Consider the following 21,297-nt stretch of genomic DNA (forward strand, 5'->3'; position numbering starts at 1 on the left):
ATTCATCCAAGGAAGGAGTATTTTTTGGCGCCTATTGTGTGACAGGCTTTCGGGTCTGTGTGTCCTAGAGCTGCCGATTTGTGCCAAAATTCCTAGGGGACCCCCACCCCCAAGTGTGCGCCCACTCAACAGAGGGATGCCAGGCATACCGGGCAAAGACGCCAGCGGGCCCCGCCTGCTGGACCCCCGAGAGCGTGACGGCCCGCAGACACGGCCGCCCGCTTCCGCACAGAGCAGGGACAGAGTCCAGACACACCTCTTCGCGCCCCCCGGCCGGCCAGGCGGCGCGGGACTACATCTCCCAGCATGCCCCCGCGGCCCCGAGCCAGGCGAGGCTCGGTGAGTCACAGCCGCACAGTAAATATTTGTATTAGCCGGAGCCGGCTCGCTAATGGTGGACGCGTGAGGCGGAGGAGAGCGGCGGCGGGAGGCAGCGGGCAGCGCGGCGGCGGCGCCATGTCCGTGAACATGGACGAGCTCAAGCACCAGGTCATGATCAACCAGTTCGTGCTGACGGCGGGCTGCGCGGCCGACCAGGCGAAGCAGCTGCTGCAGGCGGCCCACTGGCAGTTCGAGGTGCGCGGCCGGGCCGGGACCGGGGGCCGGGGGTCCGTCCCGCCAGCCACGCGTGTTTGGGTCGGTGTGGACACGTGCTGGTGCGCGCTCCGCCCGGGCCGGGGCCGCGCACTCGGCCCAGTGTCCTGGCGTCCGCGCGCCCCGTTGACCGGGCCGCAGCGCGCACACGCGGCGTGCGGGTCCGGCCGGGCGGTGCGGCCGCGTCTACGCGGTCCCCGGAAACGCCGCCCGCGCGGGGTGGGCGGGAGGGGCGGCCCGCCCGCACCGGGGCCCGAGATGCCCGCCCCCCCCCCCGAGTCCCCCGGCGGTCGGGATGCGGGGTTCCCCCTCTTTTGTTCGGGTAACGGCCAGGGCGGGGCGTCGCCGCGGCCCGGACGGACAGTCGGCGGGCGGCCGGAAGGAGGACGCCCCGGGCTGGGGCCGAGTTGGGCGCGCGCCGCCCCCACCTCGGGAGCCGCCTGGTGGGACGGGGAGCTCTGGGGCCCGTGGGCAGAGCCGCCCCGCACGAGTGGGTTTGAGGGTCTGCGTGCCCAGTGGTTAGCTCGGCGGCGCGTGTGTCCACGTACATGTGCATTTGTATTTACGCACGCGCCACGCTACGTGTGGGCATGTCGGCGTGTGTGTAAACACGCAGTCCACCCGGCGCGCGGGTGCGGGCTGTGTGCTCCGTGTATACACACGTCGCCGTTTTGCAGTTGGTGCCCACGCGTGTACACACACGAGTGTACGGGTGCTGTGCTGGGAGCCCCACACTACAGCTACGAGTGTGCATCTGCACCCCGCCCTAGAGGCGTGTTCGGGTGGCCTCCTCTGTGCTGGCAGATGAATTTACCTGCACAGTGCACGGCGTGGTTTACACGGTCCGGTGGCTTTTCGGTCAGCTGGGTAGGAGGTGGGGCTGCCCCAGTCAGGACCCCACCCACCAGGCCTCCCTGACCCACAGAACACTAGTGCCCACAGCTTGTGCTGCCAAGAGGCCACCTGGCTTTGCCTAGCTCAACTGCCCCAGAAATAACCCAGGGTGGTATCTAGGGAAGAGGCCAGAGTCCTTGAGCTCCACCCCTCACAGGTGTAAGGTCACAGCTCAGACGGTGTCTGTGCCCTGCCTGCCGGGAGCCTGGTTTCCTGATGGGGAGCCACCCCAGGAAAGGTGTTCGGGCCTGCAGGGGATACACTGAGGACTCTAGGACTCAGCTTCTTAAGAATGGGATAGGGGATCAGAATTCTAGCCCAAAGGTTTGGACAGCCTGGGGAAGCAGTGGCCTATCCAGCCAGGGGAATCTTTGCTCACACCTTTCTACCAGCGCTCTCAGCAGGGACCGCCGACCCTGTGTGGTCTTCACACAATGTGGGAGGTTGCTCTTTCTGGGCAATTCCCTTTCCTCCTCTGGCCTCAGTTTCCTCCCTACCTCCAGCGTGGGAGTTGATCTCTAAGGAGCCAGTGGCCACTCCCTTGTGCCCACCGCCCCCAGGGCCTGGAGCCCCACCCTGCAGGAAGCTCCCTAAACAGCCTGTTTGTCTCAAGGGCTAGATGTGGCAAAACTTGCAAAACCACATTCACGGCAGTTTGCTTGAGTCCCACATCTGCACACATGGCTCCCTCCCTACTTGGGGCTGGGCGGGCAGGTGTCTGGTGGAAGGGCCTGGCCTGTCTGGACTCTCAGCCCAGCGCAGGGAGCCTGGCACCAGCTGGGCTGTCACTCAGCACGGGTTGGTGTCGCTCCACCACACGAATTAAAAGTGTTGCTTTGAGGATTGAAATGCCCGGGGGAGACCTTGTCCCCAAGAGGGGCCGGAGCTGCCTGCAGATTTGGTGGCCTCCTGAGGTAGGAGCCATATGCTTCGGGCTCGTGGAGTTTCCGTTTCACATCTGTCAAGTGGGGGATATGGATACTAGGGAGGTTTACTTAAAGTGAAATGGGTTGTGAACCCCCAAACCTTAGGTCCTTGCGTGAGAGCGAGTGAGGGGCTCCCTGGGGCTACTCTTTCTGTACCCTCCCCCGCAGGCTCACAGTGTTTTTGGGTCACATCTCTGTGATTCAGGTGTTAATGAGGACAGGAGGCTGCTGGGGGAGGGGACCTGTGTGTTTAAGTGGTGGTGCTTTAAGGCAGCAGCGGTGCTGGAATCCTCACTCAAATGGCCTTTGGATTTGCTGTTGGGAAGGAATAGTTGGGGTGTGTCCCCTGGGGCTCCTGGGTGGGAAGGAGTCCTGAGGAGGCGCTTAGAGACCAGCACCCACCCCAGCCTGTTCCCACACCCTGTCTGGGGACACTGGGGTAGGGCATCTACAGCAGGAAATTCCCAGAAAAATTCATTTGAATGTAAAAAAATAACAAAACCCCAGGGCAAGCCCTGGGAGCCAGCTTGGGTTTCTGGCTGTGTTGGAGGCGGGGGAAGGGATTGGGTCCGGGCTGGGCTGGGGAGGGTGGTGAGCCTCGGGGGGGGGGGGGGGGGGGGGCGGGGGGGGGGGCTGGTGATGGAGGGCAGCTGGGGCTGGGCCTGGGCCTGGGCAGGGCCCGGCAGACCCTTCACACACTCCCTCTCCCAGCACTTTCGCAAGAGCAGCTGGTTCCCTTATTCTCCTCAGTGCCCCTCCTGCAGGGCCCCAGCCAGGACAGACCAAATGCAGCACCTCCCTCAGGGCTCCTGGAGCCCCCTCTCCCCGGGCCTTTGTCTGACACTCTGCCCCCTCTCCCGCTCCCCTTCGCACCACCCCAGGTGCCCGACCGCATGTCTGCCATCCCCCTGCTCTGACACCTTAAGAACATTCTGAGGGAGGCTTGGGTGAGGGGGCCAGCGAGTGCAAAACCCAGGCCATCCTACTTAATTCTGGCTCTCTCAGCTGGCACTTGGGTCTTAAGAGGTTACTGCGGCAAGGGACGGGAATGTGGAAGCCGCCTGGTCCGGTCTCCTTGTGGTGCAGTTGGAAAAACTGAGGCCCAGGTCATGGCAGGCTCCTGTGGCCAGCCAAGGAGAGAGGCAGGTGGGTCACAGACTTAACATCTGGGAACTTTTGCTGTCCCCTGGCTCCTAGATGAGGAGATTGAGGTTCAGATTAGGGAGCCGCCACCCATGGAGTTGGTGACTGTCTGGCTCCAATCTCCCAAATCAACAGCTGATCTCTGCTAAAGGCCTTTCCCTGTGACACCAGGAAGGGGTGCTGCCTGCTCCCCTCCTGAGGTCACAGTGCAAGCTGGAGGGAGGCAGGCAGTGTGAGGGTCTTCACCGCCTGCCAGACCTGCCTGGGAGCCTGTGGCGCCTCCTTAGGAGGTGGCAGGCGTTGAGTTGTGACAGACACACTGCTTACACTCACTTCTCTCCCTTGGTAGCCAGGCTCAGGGCCACTCCAAGCCCCAGAGATCCTGGGAACGAGGGCGGCGCAGGTCCACGGAGGGGGTGGGGGTGGGGGGCCAGAGGGTAATTAAGCTTGGGCCCTTTCTTCCCACAGACGGCCCTCAGCGCCTTTTTCCAGGAGACCAACATCCCCTATAGCCACCACCACCACCAGATGGTAAGTGTCCCTGCAGTCCCTGGGGTGCTAGGGGGCGCTCCTGGTATAGGGCAGGGGAAGGAAGCCGCCGTGGCTCTCTGCAGTGGAGAGGCCGCTGGCTCTCACTAGAGGGTCCTTCGGGGACATGGCCCGTGGGTCTGGAGCCCCCAGCTAGGGGACTGTCCTACAGAGCCAGATGCATCCAGGGAAGAGGCACAGAAGCTCCCAACGGTGGCTGGGTGTGTGTCTGCTCCTAGGAGGCAGTGGGAGGCCGGGGGCTCCCGGAAAGGGGTGCTCACCCCCCACTCTGTTCTTCCCCCCACAGATGTGCACTCCTGCCAACACCCCTGCCACGCCCCCCAACTTCCCCGATGCCCTCACCATGTTCTCCCGTCTCAAGGCTTCCGAGAGTTTCCACGGTGGCGGCAGTGGCAGCCCAATGGCCGCCACGGCCACGTCCCCCCCGCCGCACTTCCCCCACGCCGCCACCGGCAGCTTCGCGGCACCCAGCTGGCCGACCGCGGCCTCGCCCCCAGGGGGGCCACAGCACCACCAGCCACAGCAGCCGCCCCTGTGGACTCCGGCACCCCCTTCCCCAGCGTCAGACTGGCCGCCCTTGGCCCCCCAACAGGCCGCCTCAGAACCGAGGGCCCACCCCGCCATGGAGGCGGAGAGATAAGGGAGGCCCCTCCCCCCTCCCGGAGGCCAGGACCCTGTGGGGCGGGGGAGAGGATGTCTCCGCGGGCCCCCTTCACCCTCCTCTGTCTGCACCCCCGTTCCCCGGAGCCCTGGAGGGGAGAGACCGGACCCTGGTGCCAGCACACAGGCCGCCCGCGCACGAACACGGAGGCGCAGGCCCGCGGCACCCAGCTTGCATGGATGTGGTTCAGAGTCGTCTTGGTGCTGGTGGACGGAACTTCAGAGAACAAGCAGCCTTCCCCAGAGGACTCGCTCGCCCTGCCCCACCCCAGGGGGCTGCGGAGAATCGCCACAGCAGCGGAGACTTGGCTGGCTCCTGCCTTGGAGCTCCTTGGGGGCCAGCAGGCCTAGATCCCCACCCTCGGGAATGCAGAGCCTTCTCCGCATGTGTGTGTGTAGCTGTGTATGTATTTATATGTATGTCGCTCCTCAAGACGCAACCTAGTTTACGGGGCAGCTGGACTTTGCATGTTAGAGTGAGCCCCCAAACCCCTTGCCCGCCACCCCTCTCCCCAGGGCCCCGCCCCTCTCTCCCAGCCCCTTGTCAGCCAGCCTTGCTGTTCCCTGCAGAGAAAAGAATTGTGGGAAACTCCAGGACTCTTCCCACCCATTCCCCAGCGCTTGCCTGCTGGGGCTGCCTGCATGCCTCCCCCAGAGCCCGGGGGTACCTCACACCCTTTCCCTTCCCCCTTTTAACAAAAGAGAAGAAAAGAGTTCAAACTACCACCAGGCTTTGTGGTCTTGCCTCGTATCCTAAGCTTTGCTGCCGGCTGGCTCCATGTGGAGAGGCAGGGCACTGGCAGAGCCCAGACCCCACCCCCACCCCCACCCCCCCAAGTCCTGCCTGGCTCCACACTGCTGCTGTCTCTTGCTGTCTTTTCAACCATAACGTGGCTCTGGAATCTTCCTGCCCATCCAAGGTTCTTCCCAGGAAGTTCATTTCTGGCCAGTGTTCCCAGAATCCCAGCCCTCCTGCCCATCCTTCCCCTGTCCGGCTGGACTGATCCTGACCTCCAGGGCTAACAACTCCTTCCAGTCTTCTTGGGTTTCACATAAGGACCTTTTTTTGTGTGTCTTTAGGGCCCCAATGGCTGGCTGCAGGCTGCAGGCTGGACTCTCCAAGCCCAACCTCCAGCAAACATGCCTGGTAGGGCAGGGCCCTCCCCTGGGGAGCCGCAGACCACAGCGCCCGTGGTCAGATAGCAGGCTTCTGCGCAGAGCCAGTGGGGGCTCGTGACAGGAACAGGACAAGCCCAGGGCAGAGTCCAACCTGCAACTCAGACCTTTTGTCACTAAGGAGACCGGCAAACCAGGGAGAGCAGATGGGAACCCCGGGCTGCTCCTGAGCTGGGCTGGGACAGACACCTGCTCTCACCCCAAGGGAGAAGCCAGGGATGCCCCACTCTGTCCCCTCCCCCTCCCCCCACAGCTGCCCACGCTGGGGGATACGGTTCCCGGGGCAGCCTCAGCCTTGCACCCCTTGTGAGGGACTGGGCTTTGGGGAAGGAGGGAGGCCACGGTCTCTGCCCAATCCTCAGTAGAGGCAGATCTCACTCCCTAACCTAGGATGGCCCACCTGGCGCCCAGCCCCTCAGGTGCCCCCTTCTGCGGATGATGACTGGGTTGGAGAGTGTCTTCTGTTGCAGAAGGTCTCCTGTTTGATGTCTCTGCACTCCTCACCGCAGTCCTGCCCTTGCGCCCAGGGATGAGGATGCTCCTGTGCCGGTGTTGCCACTGCTGCTCCCTGGCCTCCCCAGCTTTGTCTCCACCCTGCTGGACCCTGGACAGGCTCCTGGTTGACTGTACCCTCTGGGCGTCACTGAAGACTGACCACTGGGCCCCCGCCCAAGCTGTTGCTTAGGTCTTGGAGTTGTGTCCTCATCTTGAAACCCACCCTTCTAAGGGCCTTCCTCTTGAAGTCCAGAGGCGGGGGCACAGCTGTTTCTGGGGTGCGTGTGGGGAGGGTAGGGAGGGGCGGGATGGATAAGAGTGAGGACATCTTGGGCCCTCCTGAATCTTCGCTACCGCTGCTGCTGCTCCGTTCTTTTTGATGAGGGAAAATTCTCAGATAACTGCCACACCCCCCTCAAGTGGTGGGAGAAATGCAGAGACAAGTACGTGTTTATGGGTTACCTGCTGCGGAGGGGTGAGTGCACCTGGGCTGCCCCAGGGAATGATGACTGTGTCAGAGGCACCAGAGAGCCAGGGCTCCATCTAGAATTTGCACTCCTGGAGACATGGGAGGCTCTACCCTGGGCGGCTACACAGTCTGGTCCCCAGACCAGCAGCACCACCTGGGAGCTTGTTAGAGGTGCAGGACCTCGAGCTCCACGTTGAGAAATGTTCCTCCACGGCATCTCTACTCAGTGCTGATCTGTTGGAGGTGAGGTGCGTTTTTCTGTTCCTGGGGGACTACCATGGGCTGTGTCTGGAGGTCGCAGGTGGTCACCTCGGGCCAGAAAGGACTGGAAGTTCCTGTAGGCCCTGGCTTTCCAACCTGGGCACTGTGGACATTTGGGGCTGGCTCACCGTCTGCTGGGGGTGTCTTGTGCCCTGTGGGATATTGACCAGCATTTCGGCCCCTACCCGCTAGACGCCAGCAGCATCTCCCAGTTGTGACAACCAAAAACGTCTGTAGACGTGGCAGAATGTCTCCTAGACCTGTGGTTCCCATGGTTGGCTGCACAGTAGAGCCTCCTGGGAGCTCCGTAAAAAGACAAACCATAGACTCCCAGACCCCACGGCATCAGAGTCTCGGGGGGGAAGGCTCGACGGTATAATTTTAAACATTCCCCAGGCTATTGGTTGATCGGCTTGGGAATAAAAATTACTTAATCGTACATGTTGAAAGGGTGAACTTAACGGAGCGTCACAGCTGTTACTAAAACAGCTCCCAGGTGATTGGGATGCGGAGCCTCAGCGCGCCCCCCCTCACAGCAACTGGGAGCCACCAGCCTTGTGACCCCCAAGTTTGTGGGGCGTGAAGGTCTCCTGGGTGCTTGAGACAACTGTTCTGGAGGAGAGCCCAGGAATTTGATTCTCCCTAAGTGCCTCAGCCAAGGTGGGTACCTGGGCAGGAGGGGGCAGAGAGCAGGGTTGGAGCTAGGGCCGGGGGCTCTAGTACTTTCCAGCAATGTAGAGGCCCCGCCAGGTGTGCCAGGATCCCCTGGTCTGAACATCCCCCTGGGCAAGGGAAAGGCTGTAAAAGTGGGCCAAACTCAAAGGGGAGCCAGAGGTGGGAACAGAGAACCTGGAACCTTCTTCAACTTTCCCAAGCCTGGAAGCTCAGAAGCAAAGTCGAACGAGTCCGTAACCGTCTATTAACATGTTCAAAGTGTAAGTTGGCTGAAAAGCAAAGGTACTGGGTGCATGAGTGGAAGGGAACAGACACAGCCATCCTTGCCTGTCCACCTTGGCACCTCCTTGGACCTGGCCTTGTCACCTAAAAGCCCAGCATCTTCTGGGCATGGTCACCCCCTACCTGCCTGCCAGACTTGAGCTCAAATGACTGTTTCCAAAGCTCTGCTCTAAAAAACCCTGTCTGCATCCTTGAAGTTGCTTGAAAGGACAATTTGAGCTCCGAGTATCTCATTCCTGAAGAGTGGACGTGGCAGCACGTGGGATGGTCTAGCCTCCCCAGGTGATGAGCAGTGGGTGCATCTTTCCAGAATGCCGTTAAAGCACCTGGGCATGCTAATTTGGGGCTTTGCAAACCCATAGTCCCCTGACATGTGCAGCTTGGCTCAAACGATGCTCCATCTCTCTCAGGATGGCCTGCCGACATTTAACAATCACTGGAGTCTGCACAAAAAGTCTCACTTCTGGCCGATCTTGGAAATAAACAGCTGGCCCGGGTTCCCGCGAGGTCACAACGGGCTGAAGCTGACCATCAGAGGGGGGACCCAGCCAGCCTGCCTGTCATCAGTCAGCCCCCTCCACTGGCCACAGACGTGTGTCCAGTTCCTGTCTCCAAATCGGGATCTGGAGGGGATCTTGTTTTTCACCAGGAAGAGCTTCAGAAGTAAAAGCCCTGCTCCATGGGGACGGAGGGGGGCACCTGGTAGATGGACACGCTAAAACGCTTTCTGCGGGCAGGCAGGGCTCCTCCTTGAGACAGCTGAAAAAAGGGGCTTGTTCTTCGGATTCTCTCGGATGAAAGGGATGCTCCCGGGGTCTTCCCGGGGTTCTCTAAGAACATGTTGTGGCCGGCCGCAGGAAAGCATGCTGTCCCCAAGGCCGGCCCCCGAGCCCGGCAGTGGGCAGGGCTGCCACGGCCCTGGAGGTCTCTGAGGGGCTTTTACGTCAGGACTCCTCTGAGGACAGATGAGTGCTTTGAGGCTGGTTACTTCCCGGGGCCAGTGCTGGGGAGGCCGCCTGTGCCGGACAAAAGGAGATCTCTTGATGCGAGGTTCTTTGCAATTCCTGCCTTTGGGAAGGTCTCTGGTTGCTTAGCCACAGCTTATGTTTGGGTGATATGTGTTTCATAGGAGCCTTAGGAGAACTCAGCTCCTTTAGGGGAGGGGGGCGCTGGGTCCTCTCAGACCCACTCCCAGGCTGGCCAAGGGCATGTCGGGGGCACAGCACGAGGTGCTGGGAACCCGATGGCAGCGATCTGCTCTGCTCTCGGGGGCCGTTTCTCCTGGGGGATAAGAGCTGCACGTGTTGGTGGGGTCGTTTTCCGTGGATCCTGGGGAAGCCACGAGCAAGATGAGGGGGACTGCGAAAAGAAGCCTTTCTCTGGCGGTTGTGTGTTGGTTTGGTGGTTCTCTGCCTACAGCCCCCAGAACCGCAGCAAGTCGGGGGTCAAGCCAGGGACACCAGTGTGCGCTGATTTTAGTGGAGGAGGTCCCTGCACAGAAGGCCCGCCCTTCCAGCACCTCAGCTCTCCGCTGTTGGCGACTTGCCTTGGGAACCGGCTCTCGTTGGTTGTTTATACCTTAGAGTTACGGAGTTGGTCGTCTTTGGAAGGTAGACCCTTTCACCTGCAGCGGTGGGCTGTGGGCTGTGTTGGGTGTGCAGGGTGGTCATCAGTCAGCATCTCCTTTCCAGCAGCCCCTCAAAGCAGGACCCTCCGCTTGGCAAGAGGCCTCTCCCCCTCCTGCCCAGCTCATTTTGCAGCCCCACACCAGGCCAGCCCGCATGACTGGCACGGTTGGTTCCCTTCCTCCTGGTCCAGCCCAGCACGGCCGCTGCATCCCAGGCCAGGAACCATGTCCCCCTGGCAGAGGAGGAGTCTAAACCCAGGACCTCCTGAGATTCCCACTCTGCTGACCCCATCTTGGTTCTGTCTGCTCCCCAGGCACCTTTCCCTGCTGGCCTGGGGTGGCTACCTCCTGAGCACCTCCCTCCCAGTTCCCTGCAGGCCCCACCCTCTGGGGTTGGAAGAGGGGAGGGGCAAGGATTCTGCCTGCAGCTCCCATCTGGGACCAGACCAAAAGCTGGCTTGTTCCCCCACAACCCCTATGGGGGACAGGACTGTCATCCTCTGGCATCGCTCCCGGCTGGCTGCTGTTGGGCATCCCCACCTTCCAAAACACCGAGGAGCCTGTCGGGGGGCAAATGGTTACACAGTGACCTCCCTGGGCCTCACTCCTCAATGCCTGAGCTACAGGAACCAACTCAGGCACGATTCCCTCTGTAAATCTGAGAAATGGCTGGGAAGACAGCTTTGCGGGGGCCAGCGGGGATGGAGAGGAGGGTCTGAGAATCCTGCCTGTGTGAGTGCCTGAGGGTCAGGGCTGCAGGGGACAAGCCTGGCATGGGACGCTTTGCCTGAGTCCGGGCTGCACCTCTCTTTCCTGACGTGGGAGGTGATGGAAGTTGGGGACCTCATGCCCGTGAGCAACACCCAAAGAGGACAGCTCCTGGCCGGGCACTGGAGAGCTGAGGCCTCCCTGAGCAAACCTGGGCCAATCACATCACTACCCCTGCCCCAGACCTCCGATCTTCCCAGAACACAGGGCTAGGGCAGGCTCAGGACACTTTGCCGTGGTGGGAAATGTGGCAGAGGCAAGAAGCTTTGCTGTTGATTGTCTGCTGGGACTCAGCCAGGGTGGTTCTGGCCAGCGGCTCTGGGAGGTTGACCTTGGGGTGGGGCCTGAGTAGGGACCAGCAGGTCCACCCACCCACGTGGGGCAGACAAGGCCGCTCTCTGCAGGGGGTGCCAGGCCAGTCACCCTCATCCACGGTCAAAAAAGTGAAAGATTTTATTATGGGGAGAACGTGCCAAAAATACTCATCTGTGATACGGGGATGGGTGCAGGGTCCAGGACTGCACCAGCCGGTGCCCCCCAAGGTGTCTGGGACAGGTAAGTCACCTGGGTCAGGAAAAGCTTGGCCTCATTTAGACACAGTCCTTGGAGAAAGAAAAGAGAAGTCAGGGGCTGGGAGTGGTCACAGGTGAGGAGCTGGGGACACGGCCGGGAGACCATCAGGAAGGGGGCAGGCAGGCAGCATTCCCAGACTCTGATGGCCTCCAGGTCCAGGGCTCCCACTCCATGCCAGCACCCTGGCTCCCCCAGAGCAGACCCTTGGGCAGCTCCCTCCCCCCACTCCCTTGCCCACTCAGCCACCCTCCCCAGGGCCTCCAGTGCATGGTGGGGTGGGGTGGGGGAGTCATGCCCCAAAACCATACAGGGAGAGATTGTGTAATGTGGAAGACGTGTCAGAAGTATGAAAAGCATAGTGGGCACAACTAGCCAGAGCCATGGAGTGGACAGGGAGAGGAAGAGAAGGGGAGAGGCAAGGAGGGCAAGCAAGCCGGGCGTGTACAATGCTGGAAGGCAGGTATGCGCCCTCTGCGGTCCCGGGCTGCCCGCTAAATTGCCAGATCAGGTCATCATGACCTCCCAGTCTGCTCCTCGCTCCACCAAGAGTATGGGCAGTCACCCCCCGGAAGAAACAGAAGGACGTCAAACAGGCGAGCGGGATTCTGGCCCTGGGGAAAGGGCAGCCCAGGGCGTTCCAGGGGCCTCTGCTCCCAATTCCTTGAGGACTGGCCAAAACGTAAACATCAACAATCAGGTTTTAAAAATATCCAATCCATGACTATAATGACTGGTGGGAAGGATCAGCATGAAATACAAAAGGAGGCACACAGTCATATTTGGCTCCCATGAGAAAAGCAGTCTTGTCAGAAATAACGGCCCCCAAAGAAAACGTACGTCGGCAGTAGCTGTACTAGGAACTGATTCTGATAGAATCATTTCAGCAAAATAAAAAAGGAAAGTGATTGTTTTTAAAAGCATGTTAGCTGTTGTATTGAAGACTGGTCAAGGAATTATGTTGGCTCAGTGGAAAATTCAATCTAGAGAGCTGTGTTCTCCACGAAGTGCAGGATAAGAAAGAAGGATTGTGTTGTGTGCGTATGTATAGAGTTAAGGGGCGTCCGAGTCTTGATTTCAGCTCAGGTCATGATCGCGGTCATGAGATCAAGCCCTGCGTCAGGCTCTGAGCTGACCGTGGAGCCTGCTTGGGATACTCTCTCCCTGCCCTGCTTCCTCGCTCACTCTCTGTCTCTCTCTCAAATAAATAAACTTAAAAAAAAAAAACACAAACAAAAACAGCCACTGAGTCAAAATCAGTCCCTTATGGAGGCCTTTCACCCATGTCCAGGTCCCCTGCACCCTCCTCAGGCTGAGCTCAGGGCCCAGTCTCTGCCAGCAGGGGGAGAGGAGGGATGAAGGGAGGGGTGAGGGACGCAGGGCTCACGGGCTGGCAGGCTGCGTGCCGGCTCGGGACTCGAGGCGCAGAGGCCGTGTGTGCCGGGCAGGCCGCGGGACCTGCTGGGGGTCCCCCTGGGATGGCGTCAGTGGCGGCAGCAGGGGCAGGGGCGGCAGCGATGGAGGCCGAGCTGGCATCGGAGGCTGGGAGCCCGAGGTGGCTGAGCACACGCCTTTGCGGGGGTGCAGGCCTGAGAGAGGCAGGAGAGACGATGCTGTGTCCCAGCAACAATCACGGGCAGGCGGTGGGGGGATGGGGAGGGTGGGGGGGGAGGGGGTCGGCTGGCCTGATGGGTCATACCCATTAAGTAGACAAGACCGGAAGTGCTTTCCCATGGCTCACCCCGTCCCAGACACACCCTAAAGTTCCCCCGGGGGTGACTCCAGATAAATGACGCCACAGTCGGATGCTCGAGTGCACATGAACGTGGAATCCAGGGTCAGGGTTGCGGTGCCTCAGCTCCGCACTGTGAGCTGGGAGAGTAGTGCACACCCACCCAACTGGGCCGAGGACGGCGTGGATGAGAAGGGAGAGAGCGCTGCACAGGCTGTAAAGCATCCGCAGGTGCCTGGTACGTGGTGATGGCAATCAGAGGAATCCCCCCGCCCAGCTCGTGGGGCCCCAGGCAGAGAGGCCCAGGATGGTGAATGGGCCCCTCATCCCATCCCTGCAGCTAGGGGACAGACACCTGGTCTCGGCCGCCTGGATGGTGCTTGGCCAGGAAGCCCCGCTGAAGGGTAAACCAGGAGCCCAGGATGGCTTGAAGCCATGGCCAGGGAGCTGGGTGCTTGGCAGGGGGATGGGACACCTGAGGGGACTTCTTGGACCCTGGCATACACAGAGCAGGTGAGAGACGGATGAGGTGGGTCAGGAGCGCCCCAGGCTGGGACGGGTGAGCCCCAGAGACCCTGCCGGGACCCCAGCTGGGCCAGGGTGTTCGGAGGGCAGGTACTCACGGGGGTAGATGGCACCAAACAAGGCACTCGGACGTTCACGATCATACAGGCTTCGAGTTGGGGGATGCGGAACCTTCACAGCTTAGAGGAAAAGAAAGGAGAAGACAGAGGAATGGGTGAGGACTCTTGCAGAGTTCCGCCTGACCCCAGACTCCCCACTTGTCCTGCAAAGGCCCTTTCACCGTTTCCCAGACCTGCCCGCCTTCTGCACACACCTGCCCCTCAGCCTCTCTTTTGTGGAAGTTCCCTCCTCCCACCCAGAGTTTCTCAAGGCGTAGATGTTCTCCCTGGGGCCAGACCACGGCCATCATGCCCCCACCCCCACCCTCTCATCCCTCACCTTGTGTGTGTGAATTTTTTTTTTTTTTTGAGATGAAATTCACACAACACACAGTAAGTAACCTCTGTGCCCAATGTGGAGCTCAAAATCACAGCCCCGAGATCAAGAGTCACATGCTCCACTGACTGAGCCAGCCAGGCGCCGCACAAAATTAACCATTTAAGCCAACAATTCAGTGACTTTAACGCTCATTCACAATGGTGTGCGACAACCACCTCTAGCTAGTTCCAGAACATTTCATCCCACCAGAAGGAAACCCTGTGCCCATGAAATATTCATTTCCCTTCCTCCCTCCCCCAACCGCTGGCAGGCACGAATCCTCTTCTTGTCTCTGTGATATTCCTGTTCTGGACCTTTCACAGACCAGGGATTGTACAACATTTGGCCTCTAGGATCTGGCTCCGTCCTTCACTTTTGAACCCAACACATCTCCTTCTCCCTATCCAGCCAAGAATCCCCATGACTGGCCACCCAGACCAAAGACTGCACAAGAAGAGGGACCCTCAGGGTGAGGATGTGGGTGAGGGGAGGGCCCCGGCCTGGCTCTCAGGACGAGTTACAGGCACCAAGCTCCTTCCCACGATGGACACCAGATTGTTCCTTCTGCCTGGACACCTGTGTCCTTCCTGGCTGTCCTGACAATTCCCGCTTTGTTAGCTCACCAGGGACTCCTCCCTGGCCATTCTCTCCCCAACTTCCGTGTTTCATCTTACTCAGTATACTTTTTATCTATTTATATCCTATGGTCCTTCATAGGGTAAGAACTCTAAGGGGGCAGTAACTTTATTTTGACCACATTGGGTCTCCCCAGTGGTGTCTAAAATATGCCTGACACCAAGAAGGGCTCAGGAATGACCAAATGAATGACCAGGGCCATGTGGCAGCAGGATGTGCTCTGTGGACCTCCCTTTTAAGAAAGAATTCACTTTATACCATATGTTTTCACTCTTATGTGGATCCTGAGAAACTTAACAGAAGACCATGGGGGAGGGGAAGGAAAAAAAAAAAAAAGAGAGGGAGGGAGCCAAACCATAAGAGACTCTTAAAAACTGAGAATAAACTGAGGGCTGATGGGGGGGTGGGAGGGAGGGGAAAGTGGGTGATGGGCATTGAGGAGGGCACCTGTTGGGATGAGCACTGGGTGTTGTATGAAAACAATTTGACAATAAATTTCTTATTAAAATAAATAAATAAATAAATAAATAAATAAATAAGAAATAACCCAGGTCAAAAAAAAAAAAAAAAAAAAAAAGAAAGAAAAAAAGAAAAGAAAAGAAAGAAAGAAAGAAAGAAAGAAAGAAAGAAAGAAAAAGAAAGAAAGAAAGAAAGGACTCACTTTATAGCAGGCTTTCAACAACAGCCAAACCATGGAAAGAGCCCAAATGTCCATCAACTGATGAATGGGTAAAGAAGATGTGGTTTTTCTATACAATGGAATACTACTTGGCAATGGGAAAGAATGAAATCCTTCCATTTGCAGCAATGTGGATGGAACTGGAGGGTCTTATGCTGAGTGAAATATGTCAGTCAGAGAAAGACAGATACGGTACGTTTTTACTCATATGTGGAACCTGAGAAACTTACCAGAAAACCATGGGGGAAGGGAAGGGGAAAAATAGTTTCAAACAGGGAGGGAGGCAAACTCATAAGAGACTCTTAAATACAGAGAACAAACTGAGAGTTGATGGGAGGGGGTGGAAGGAGAAAGGGGAAAATGGGTGATGGGCATTGAGGAGGGCACTTGTTCGGATGAGCACTGGGTATTGTACGTAAAGCGATGAATCATGGGAATCTACTCTGGAAACCAAGAGCATGCTATACACACTGTATGTTAGCCAGCTTGACAATAAATTATATGAAAGAAGGAAGGAAGAGAGAGAGAGAGAGAGAGAAAGAAGGAAGGAAGGAAGGAAGGAAGGAAGGAAGGAAGGAAGGAAGGAAAGAAGAAAAAAACCAACTCACTGTTCAGCTGCAGGGGTACAGGGAGCCAAGAGCCTCCAGCTGTTAGCACCTCAGGGGCTGTTAGCACCTCAAGCCAAAGACGGAGCACAGGGCCTGGCCACTGGGGGTCTCTGCTTGCCTCCTCCCTTTCCTCCCTCCTCTTTGTTAAACACCCCACCCCCAAACCTCTTGCATTCCTAACTATGTCTTAAGGTCTGTATCTACTGTTCCTTGAACCTGTACTAAGAACTAACTCCAGTGTGTTTTGTGGGTTCTGCGTAAAAGCAAATGCCCAATCAAGGGGGGGCTCCCAGGCCCCCGTTCTGATCACCCGGTGGCACCTGGATCTGTCCACAGGTCTCAGGCGGGACCAGCCAACCAGCCAACCAGTGAGACTGTCACATTGCTTCCCTCCAAGGTGAGAGATGTGGGCCCAGGGCCCAGGTTCGAAATCGAGACCCAGCGAGGCTTGGAAACAGGGTTCTGACCCAGCACTCTCCCTGAGGTCTTACTGATTCCCTGGATTCTGTAGGTCAGAATTCAAACTCGCCATCTGACCCCAACACCTGCTCCTTCTGGGCCCTCCTCTGTGGCTTTTCCACCTCTGCATAAGCCAGAAGCTGAGGAGCCGTGAGGCTCTCAACAGGAGGGGACCCTGAGCTCTGGCAGATGAGACAGATTCTCCAGGGCTTGGAGGCAGATGCACAGCCTGGGCAGAGGTGGGAGACAGCTGGGCTCACTGAGAGAAAAGCAAACAGTTCTGAGATGCTGAAGGGAGGGGCATACAGGGGACAAGCCCCCCCACCCCCCACCCCCCACCACAGATCAGCCAAGGAGCCTGACTCTGGGGGCAATGCCCCTGAGATGTCCCTGTTCCAATCCCCAAAACCTGTGACTGTGTCACCTGACTTGGCAGAGGGGGACTTGGCAGATGTGATCAAGTTAAGGATCTCAAGACAGAGAGTATTCTGAATGATCCAGGTGACCCAATGGAATCACGAGGTTCTAAAGAGGAAGGCTGGAGGGTCAGAGTCAGAGAAGGGGAGGTAAGGACGGAGAGACACATCTTGAGCTGGAGGAAGGGGCTACAAGACAAGAAATGGGGTGAAAACGGTAAGGAAATGGTCTCCCCTAGAGCCTCAGAAGGAACTAGACCTGCTGATCCCTTGATTTTAGCCCTGTGATACTCATTTCAGATTGCTGATCTCCTGAACTAAGATAAAATAAATGTGGGTTGTTTTAAGCCACTTGGTTGGGGTAATTTGTTACAGCATCCATAGGAAACTCCTACCAACAGGTTCTGAGCTGGGGAGGGGCCCAGTCACTGTGCGTGTTTTAGGCAGTTCACCCAAAGCTGGTGAGGAGGGCTGAGGCTGGTGACGCCCCCCTGCCTGCCTCCTCCTACGTCCTGAGTCCTGCCTGAACTTAGCCTTCCTTCCAGGGCACTTCTTCAAAAGTCAAGCCTGAGAACCACTAGCCTCGGCACGTCCACCACCCTCCTATGGGGACACGGCTCACTGGGGACTGAATGGGTGTTCCTCTGCCCCGGCCTGAGCTCCTGACTCAGTGCAAGCACCTGGAGGGCACAGGCTGGCCAGATGCCCTTCAGTGGCCCCCAGCTGGCAAAGAGCTGAGTAAATGGCAGGGCACACTGGACAGTGATATGAACAGACTAATGCATCGGGGGCCAGGCTGGAGGGGCATACAGGGGAGGGGCAGGGCTCACACTGGCTCATTTAGGTTTAGATACTGAGTCCATTTTGGATTAGAATGTTCTTTTGAGTAAATAAATGAGTGATAAGAGCAATCTGGTCAAAAGATCTGGCCACAGGCGGGTTTCGAACCAGCTTCTAAAAGTAGTTAGACTTTGTTGTCCCCAAGCAGAACAAAGCAGTTGAGGTGTCCTTTGATTCAGTCCTACTTTGCTGCGTGGGTCTCAAGAATGACTGAGCCATGGGGAGGGAAGCCCTGCCCTCTGGGTGACAGCCCAGGGGAGGTAGGTGGAGAGGGGCCCTGTCTAGTGCCTGAGTGGAGATAAGGGCTCCCCCACCTTCCGGCAAGCGGCCCTCACCTGCTCGTTGGTGCAATGCCTCACTGGGTTTTTGCCAGCTGAAAGGAGACGGTGCAGGCCTGGCAAGAACTCGGGGCTCATTAAATATTAGCCACCGTGGTTATTACCCTGCCCGGTGACCCCTGAAGCTTAGCCTGAGTCCCCTCCCAACAGCAGCCACTGCTGGGGGGTTGAGGCTTGTCCAGGGGGAGCCGGACCCATGCCGGGGGAATGCAGGGCTCAGATGGTGTCCTGACCTCCTGGGCCAGCGCAGGGACCTGTAGTGTGTTGAATGGTGGTCCCCAAAGAGATACGCTCCCCAGAACCTAGGAATGTAACCTTATTCGGAGAAAGGGTCTTTGCAGATGTAATTAAGGATCTCGACATGAGCTCATCCCAGGTTAAGGTGGGCCCTAAACCCGATGACAAATGTCCTTCCAGGAGAAAAGGAGAAAACACAGGGATTAGGCCACAAGAAGACGGAGGCAGACGCTGGAGGGACACGGCCATGAGCCAAGTTATGTATGGAGCCACTAGGAGCTGGAAGACGCAGGTAGAAGCCTCCCCCGGAGCCCTGGTTGTGAACACAGCACTGCGACACCTTGATTTTGGACATCCAGGCTCCTGAACTCTGAGAACTTCTTTTGTCTTAAGCCCCCCAGTTTGCGGCCATTTGTTGCATGTGTCCCAGGACACTAACGCGGCCTCTTCTTTGCCCAGCATTCCCAATAAAACAGTCCCATTTCCTTTTCTTGCATACCTGGTATTTAGTCCTCAAGTCAATGGGGACAAAGCAGGGTGAGGAAGAATACCATGGGCAGAATTTAACCCTCCAGCCACTTTGGGACTCCAGGGTTCCTCTGCAATGGAGAAGTGTATGGCTCTTCCGGAAGGAGAAAACCCTGAAGAGTGGTGCAGAGGAGGTACCCCTTCTAGCACTGCCGGCCCATGGCTGGAGCTGAGGCCTGGAGCCCCAGGTAGGAGCCAGCTGGAGCAGGGGCTTTGATGCTGCAGCAATCAGAGTGACTGATCCATGTGTCCCCACCTAACCCAATCCTCACCTACCTGGGACATTAGGACACAGGCCTCCAGTGTCTATGCATATCTCTTCATCATGCCCAACCCCTTCCCAGTCTCCATACCGCAGGGAGACTCACCTTCCTGACTCCCAATCGTGCCTGGCTTCTCCCCACCGCGGGCCTTTGCACCTGCTATTCCCCCCCACCTGGACCACTTTCTTCCCACCCGACCCCTTCATCCAGCTTACCCTATTCCCTCATCAGATGCCTCTCCTTGGACTGGCATTCTCCTCACAACCCTCCCATCCCCAGCCCAGCATCCTTCTTGGGGAGGCCATCTGGCACCCCTCCCTAGGCCAGCATCCTTTGTCACCAGGGCGCTCCCCTCTGGTCAGCTATTCATTGCTATTGCTAACAATGGATCCTCCCCTTCAGGTTATTTGCTTACATTCTGTTTCTCCCACTCATGTGGAGACCCCGAGCAGCCCATCTTTCTTTGCTCCCCACTGCCTCTCCGGTGACCGGTGCAGCACCTGGCATATAGCAGGGCTCCGTTTTTTCAAGTAGCTGTGTGAAGGCCTCCTGCCACTTGAAGATCCCCAAGTCAGGGATGGGGCCAGCTCTAAGCCCCACCTGCACCTCCTCATGCTGCCCAGCAAAGCCAGGACATTGAGGGTGGGGGCTCCCCGGAAGGCCTGATACCCCTCACCTGCCAGCTCCTTCTCCACGCCCGTCGAAGGCCGTGCCCCATCCTGGTTGATCATTCGGCCCTTGTACAGGATCCCGTCCACTCCCAGAATGTCCACCTCGGCCTGTTAGATGGCCCGGGCCCCAGATCAGGGAGAGTCCTTGCCTGCCTCTCCAGGACACACAGAGGCCAGGCAGAGCACGGCCTCCCCCGGGGGGTCACCCATGCCCAGGGCTTCTGCCGCACTCACTGTGTCATAGTCCAACACCTCAGGGTCCCCGTAGGGGTAGAATGTTGACAAGTCATAGGACTTGAACTTGAGGTTAGCATCATTGCCGGGGCCGTCGCCCCAGTCCTGCTGGGGTCCCAGCGCATCCAGACTCCTGTCCTGGTCTTCAAGATCCTGAAGCTGCTGTAGCTGCTGGTGTTCCCTGGGGTAGGACAGGTAGGACAGCAGCTGCTGGGAGACCCCTCTGCCCCAGAGGAGCAGCAGGGTGGGCCCAAGGGCCTGACCAATAGCAAGACAAGATTGGAATTTCTTCCAGCTTGAGTTTGAGGGGCCACTATGGGCTGGCGAGTGGATATGGACAGGCACAGTTGGGGCAGACGGGAAAAATCGAGTCCTGTGCTCCCCCAGATCCCACCTACCCCTGGGACCCCAGTCTGGCCTGCCAATGGAAGGCTTTGAACCTTTGATCTCAAGAAGGAATCAGGCACGGGAAGGTGGGGGGTGTCAGGCACAGGCCCCCCCCCCCCATGGCCCTCCCCTTTACATGGCTGTGATAGTTGTTCAGCCATCATTTCCCCACCTGGGCAGGTGGCTAAGTTATCTGAGCCTCAGTTTCTTCAACTATGAAGTGAGGTGATGACAGAATACACCTCAAAGGGAAGGCTTGAGGATTCACTGAGGTCAGGTATGCCCAAGCGCTCAGTGCAGTGCCCGCCTGGCCACACCAAGCCTGAGGCCACGGTCCTCGCTTATTTCCTCCAGCTGGAAGCAGGCACCTCAATTCTAGCTCATAAGAGTCATGAGACTTAAATGAGAACCCTTCCCCAGTCGTCTCGGCCCGTAATAGATGCCCAGTAAATAAGCCCATCCCTCTCTGCGATTCTCTCCCAGGCCATCTGCTGCCCCAGCCACGGCTGTCCCAAAACAGCTCCCTTGCAGATGGCTGACAATGCCCTGGGACCGCCTTTGGATCCCAGGACTGGAGCTGACGTGTCTGCAGGGCTCCCGGGCCCCTGAGGACCCCCTCTATGGGACAGACCCCCAGCCCGCTCACCTCATCCGTTGCCGCTGCAGGTACTCATAGCTGTTGGCACTGGTGGGGCGCAGCCGTGAGAGGAGGTGGGCTTTGCGGATGGTGATGAGTTGCCTGTTGGGGACAAGAGTTAAGTGGGAGGTACAAGTGGCCAGCAGATGGCCCCGGGCTCCCTCCTTCAGGAAGCCCTCCCTTAAACTCAGCCGTCAAGTTTATTTATTGATTTTGAGAGAGAGAGAGAGAGAGAGAGAGCGAGAGGGTGTGAGCATGTATAAACAGGGGAGGGGCAGAGAGTGAGGGAGACAGAGGATCTCACACAGGCTCCATGATGTCAACGCAGAGCCTGACGCAGGGCTTGAACCTACAAACTGTGAGATCGTGACCTGAGCTGAGACCAAGAGCCGGATGCTTTACCACCCTGAGCCACCCAGGCACCTCAAATCCAGCCTACTTTCTAGAGACATCTGCAGCATGGGGCCACTGCACAAGGGCTCTGAAGAGCCCCAGTGATCTTTGAGATGTCATAAAGAACAACTGTTCTGATTATAAAACT

The 21,297-nt window shown here is 58.1% G+C and overlaps 2 protein-coding genes across 3 annotated transcripts in view; one reads left to right on the top strand and one right to left on the bottom strand.

Annotated features, from left to right (window-relative positions):
• The first annotated feature begins 286 nt into the window (after nt 1–286).
• UBALD1 (UBA like domain containing 1) lies at nt 287–7,606 on the top strand. The gene is made up of 3 exons (XM_060648345.3): nt 287–576; nt 4,026–4,088; nt 4,393–7,606. The coding sequence occupies exons 1-3, from the start codon at nt 307–309 to the stop codon at nt 4,744–4,746; spliced, it is 687 nt and encodes a 228-aa protein (XP_060504328.1). The 5' UTR covers nt 287–306; the 3' UTR covers nt 4,747–7,606.
• A 3,343-nt stretch (nt 7,607–10,949) lies between these two features.
• Nucleotides 10,950–21,297, bottom strand: part of CE3H16orf96 (chromosome E3 C16orf96 homolog) — a 37,241-nt gene continuing 26,893 nt past the window's right edge. For both annotated transcript variants that reach the window (XM_060648343.3, XM_060648342.3), the window contains 6 exons: nt 20,766–20,858; nt 19,733–19,913; nt 19,504–19,606; nt 13,445–13,525; nt 12,477–12,678; nt 10,950–11,121 (listed from right to left, as the gene is read on the bottom strand). In XM_060648343.3, coding sequence (XP_060504326.3) covers nt 11,106–11,121; nt 12,477–12,678; nt 13,445–13,525; nt 19,504–19,606; nt 19,733–19,913; nt 20,766–20,858 — 676 coding nt within the window. In that variant the 3' untranslated portion in view covers nt 10,950–11,105. The remainder of the gene's footprint in view (nt 11,122–12,476; nt 12,679–13,444; nt 13,526–19,503; nt 19,607–19,732; nt 19,914–20,765; nt 20,859–21,297) is intronic.

Source organism: Panthera onca, chromosome E3 (assembly GCF_046562875.1).
Source record: "Panthera onca isolate mPanOnc1 chromosome E3, mPanOnc1 haplotype 2, whole genome shotgun sequence".
NCBI classification, from domain to species: Eukaryota; Metazoa; Chordata; class Mammalia; order Carnivora; family Felidae; genus Panthera; species Panthera onca.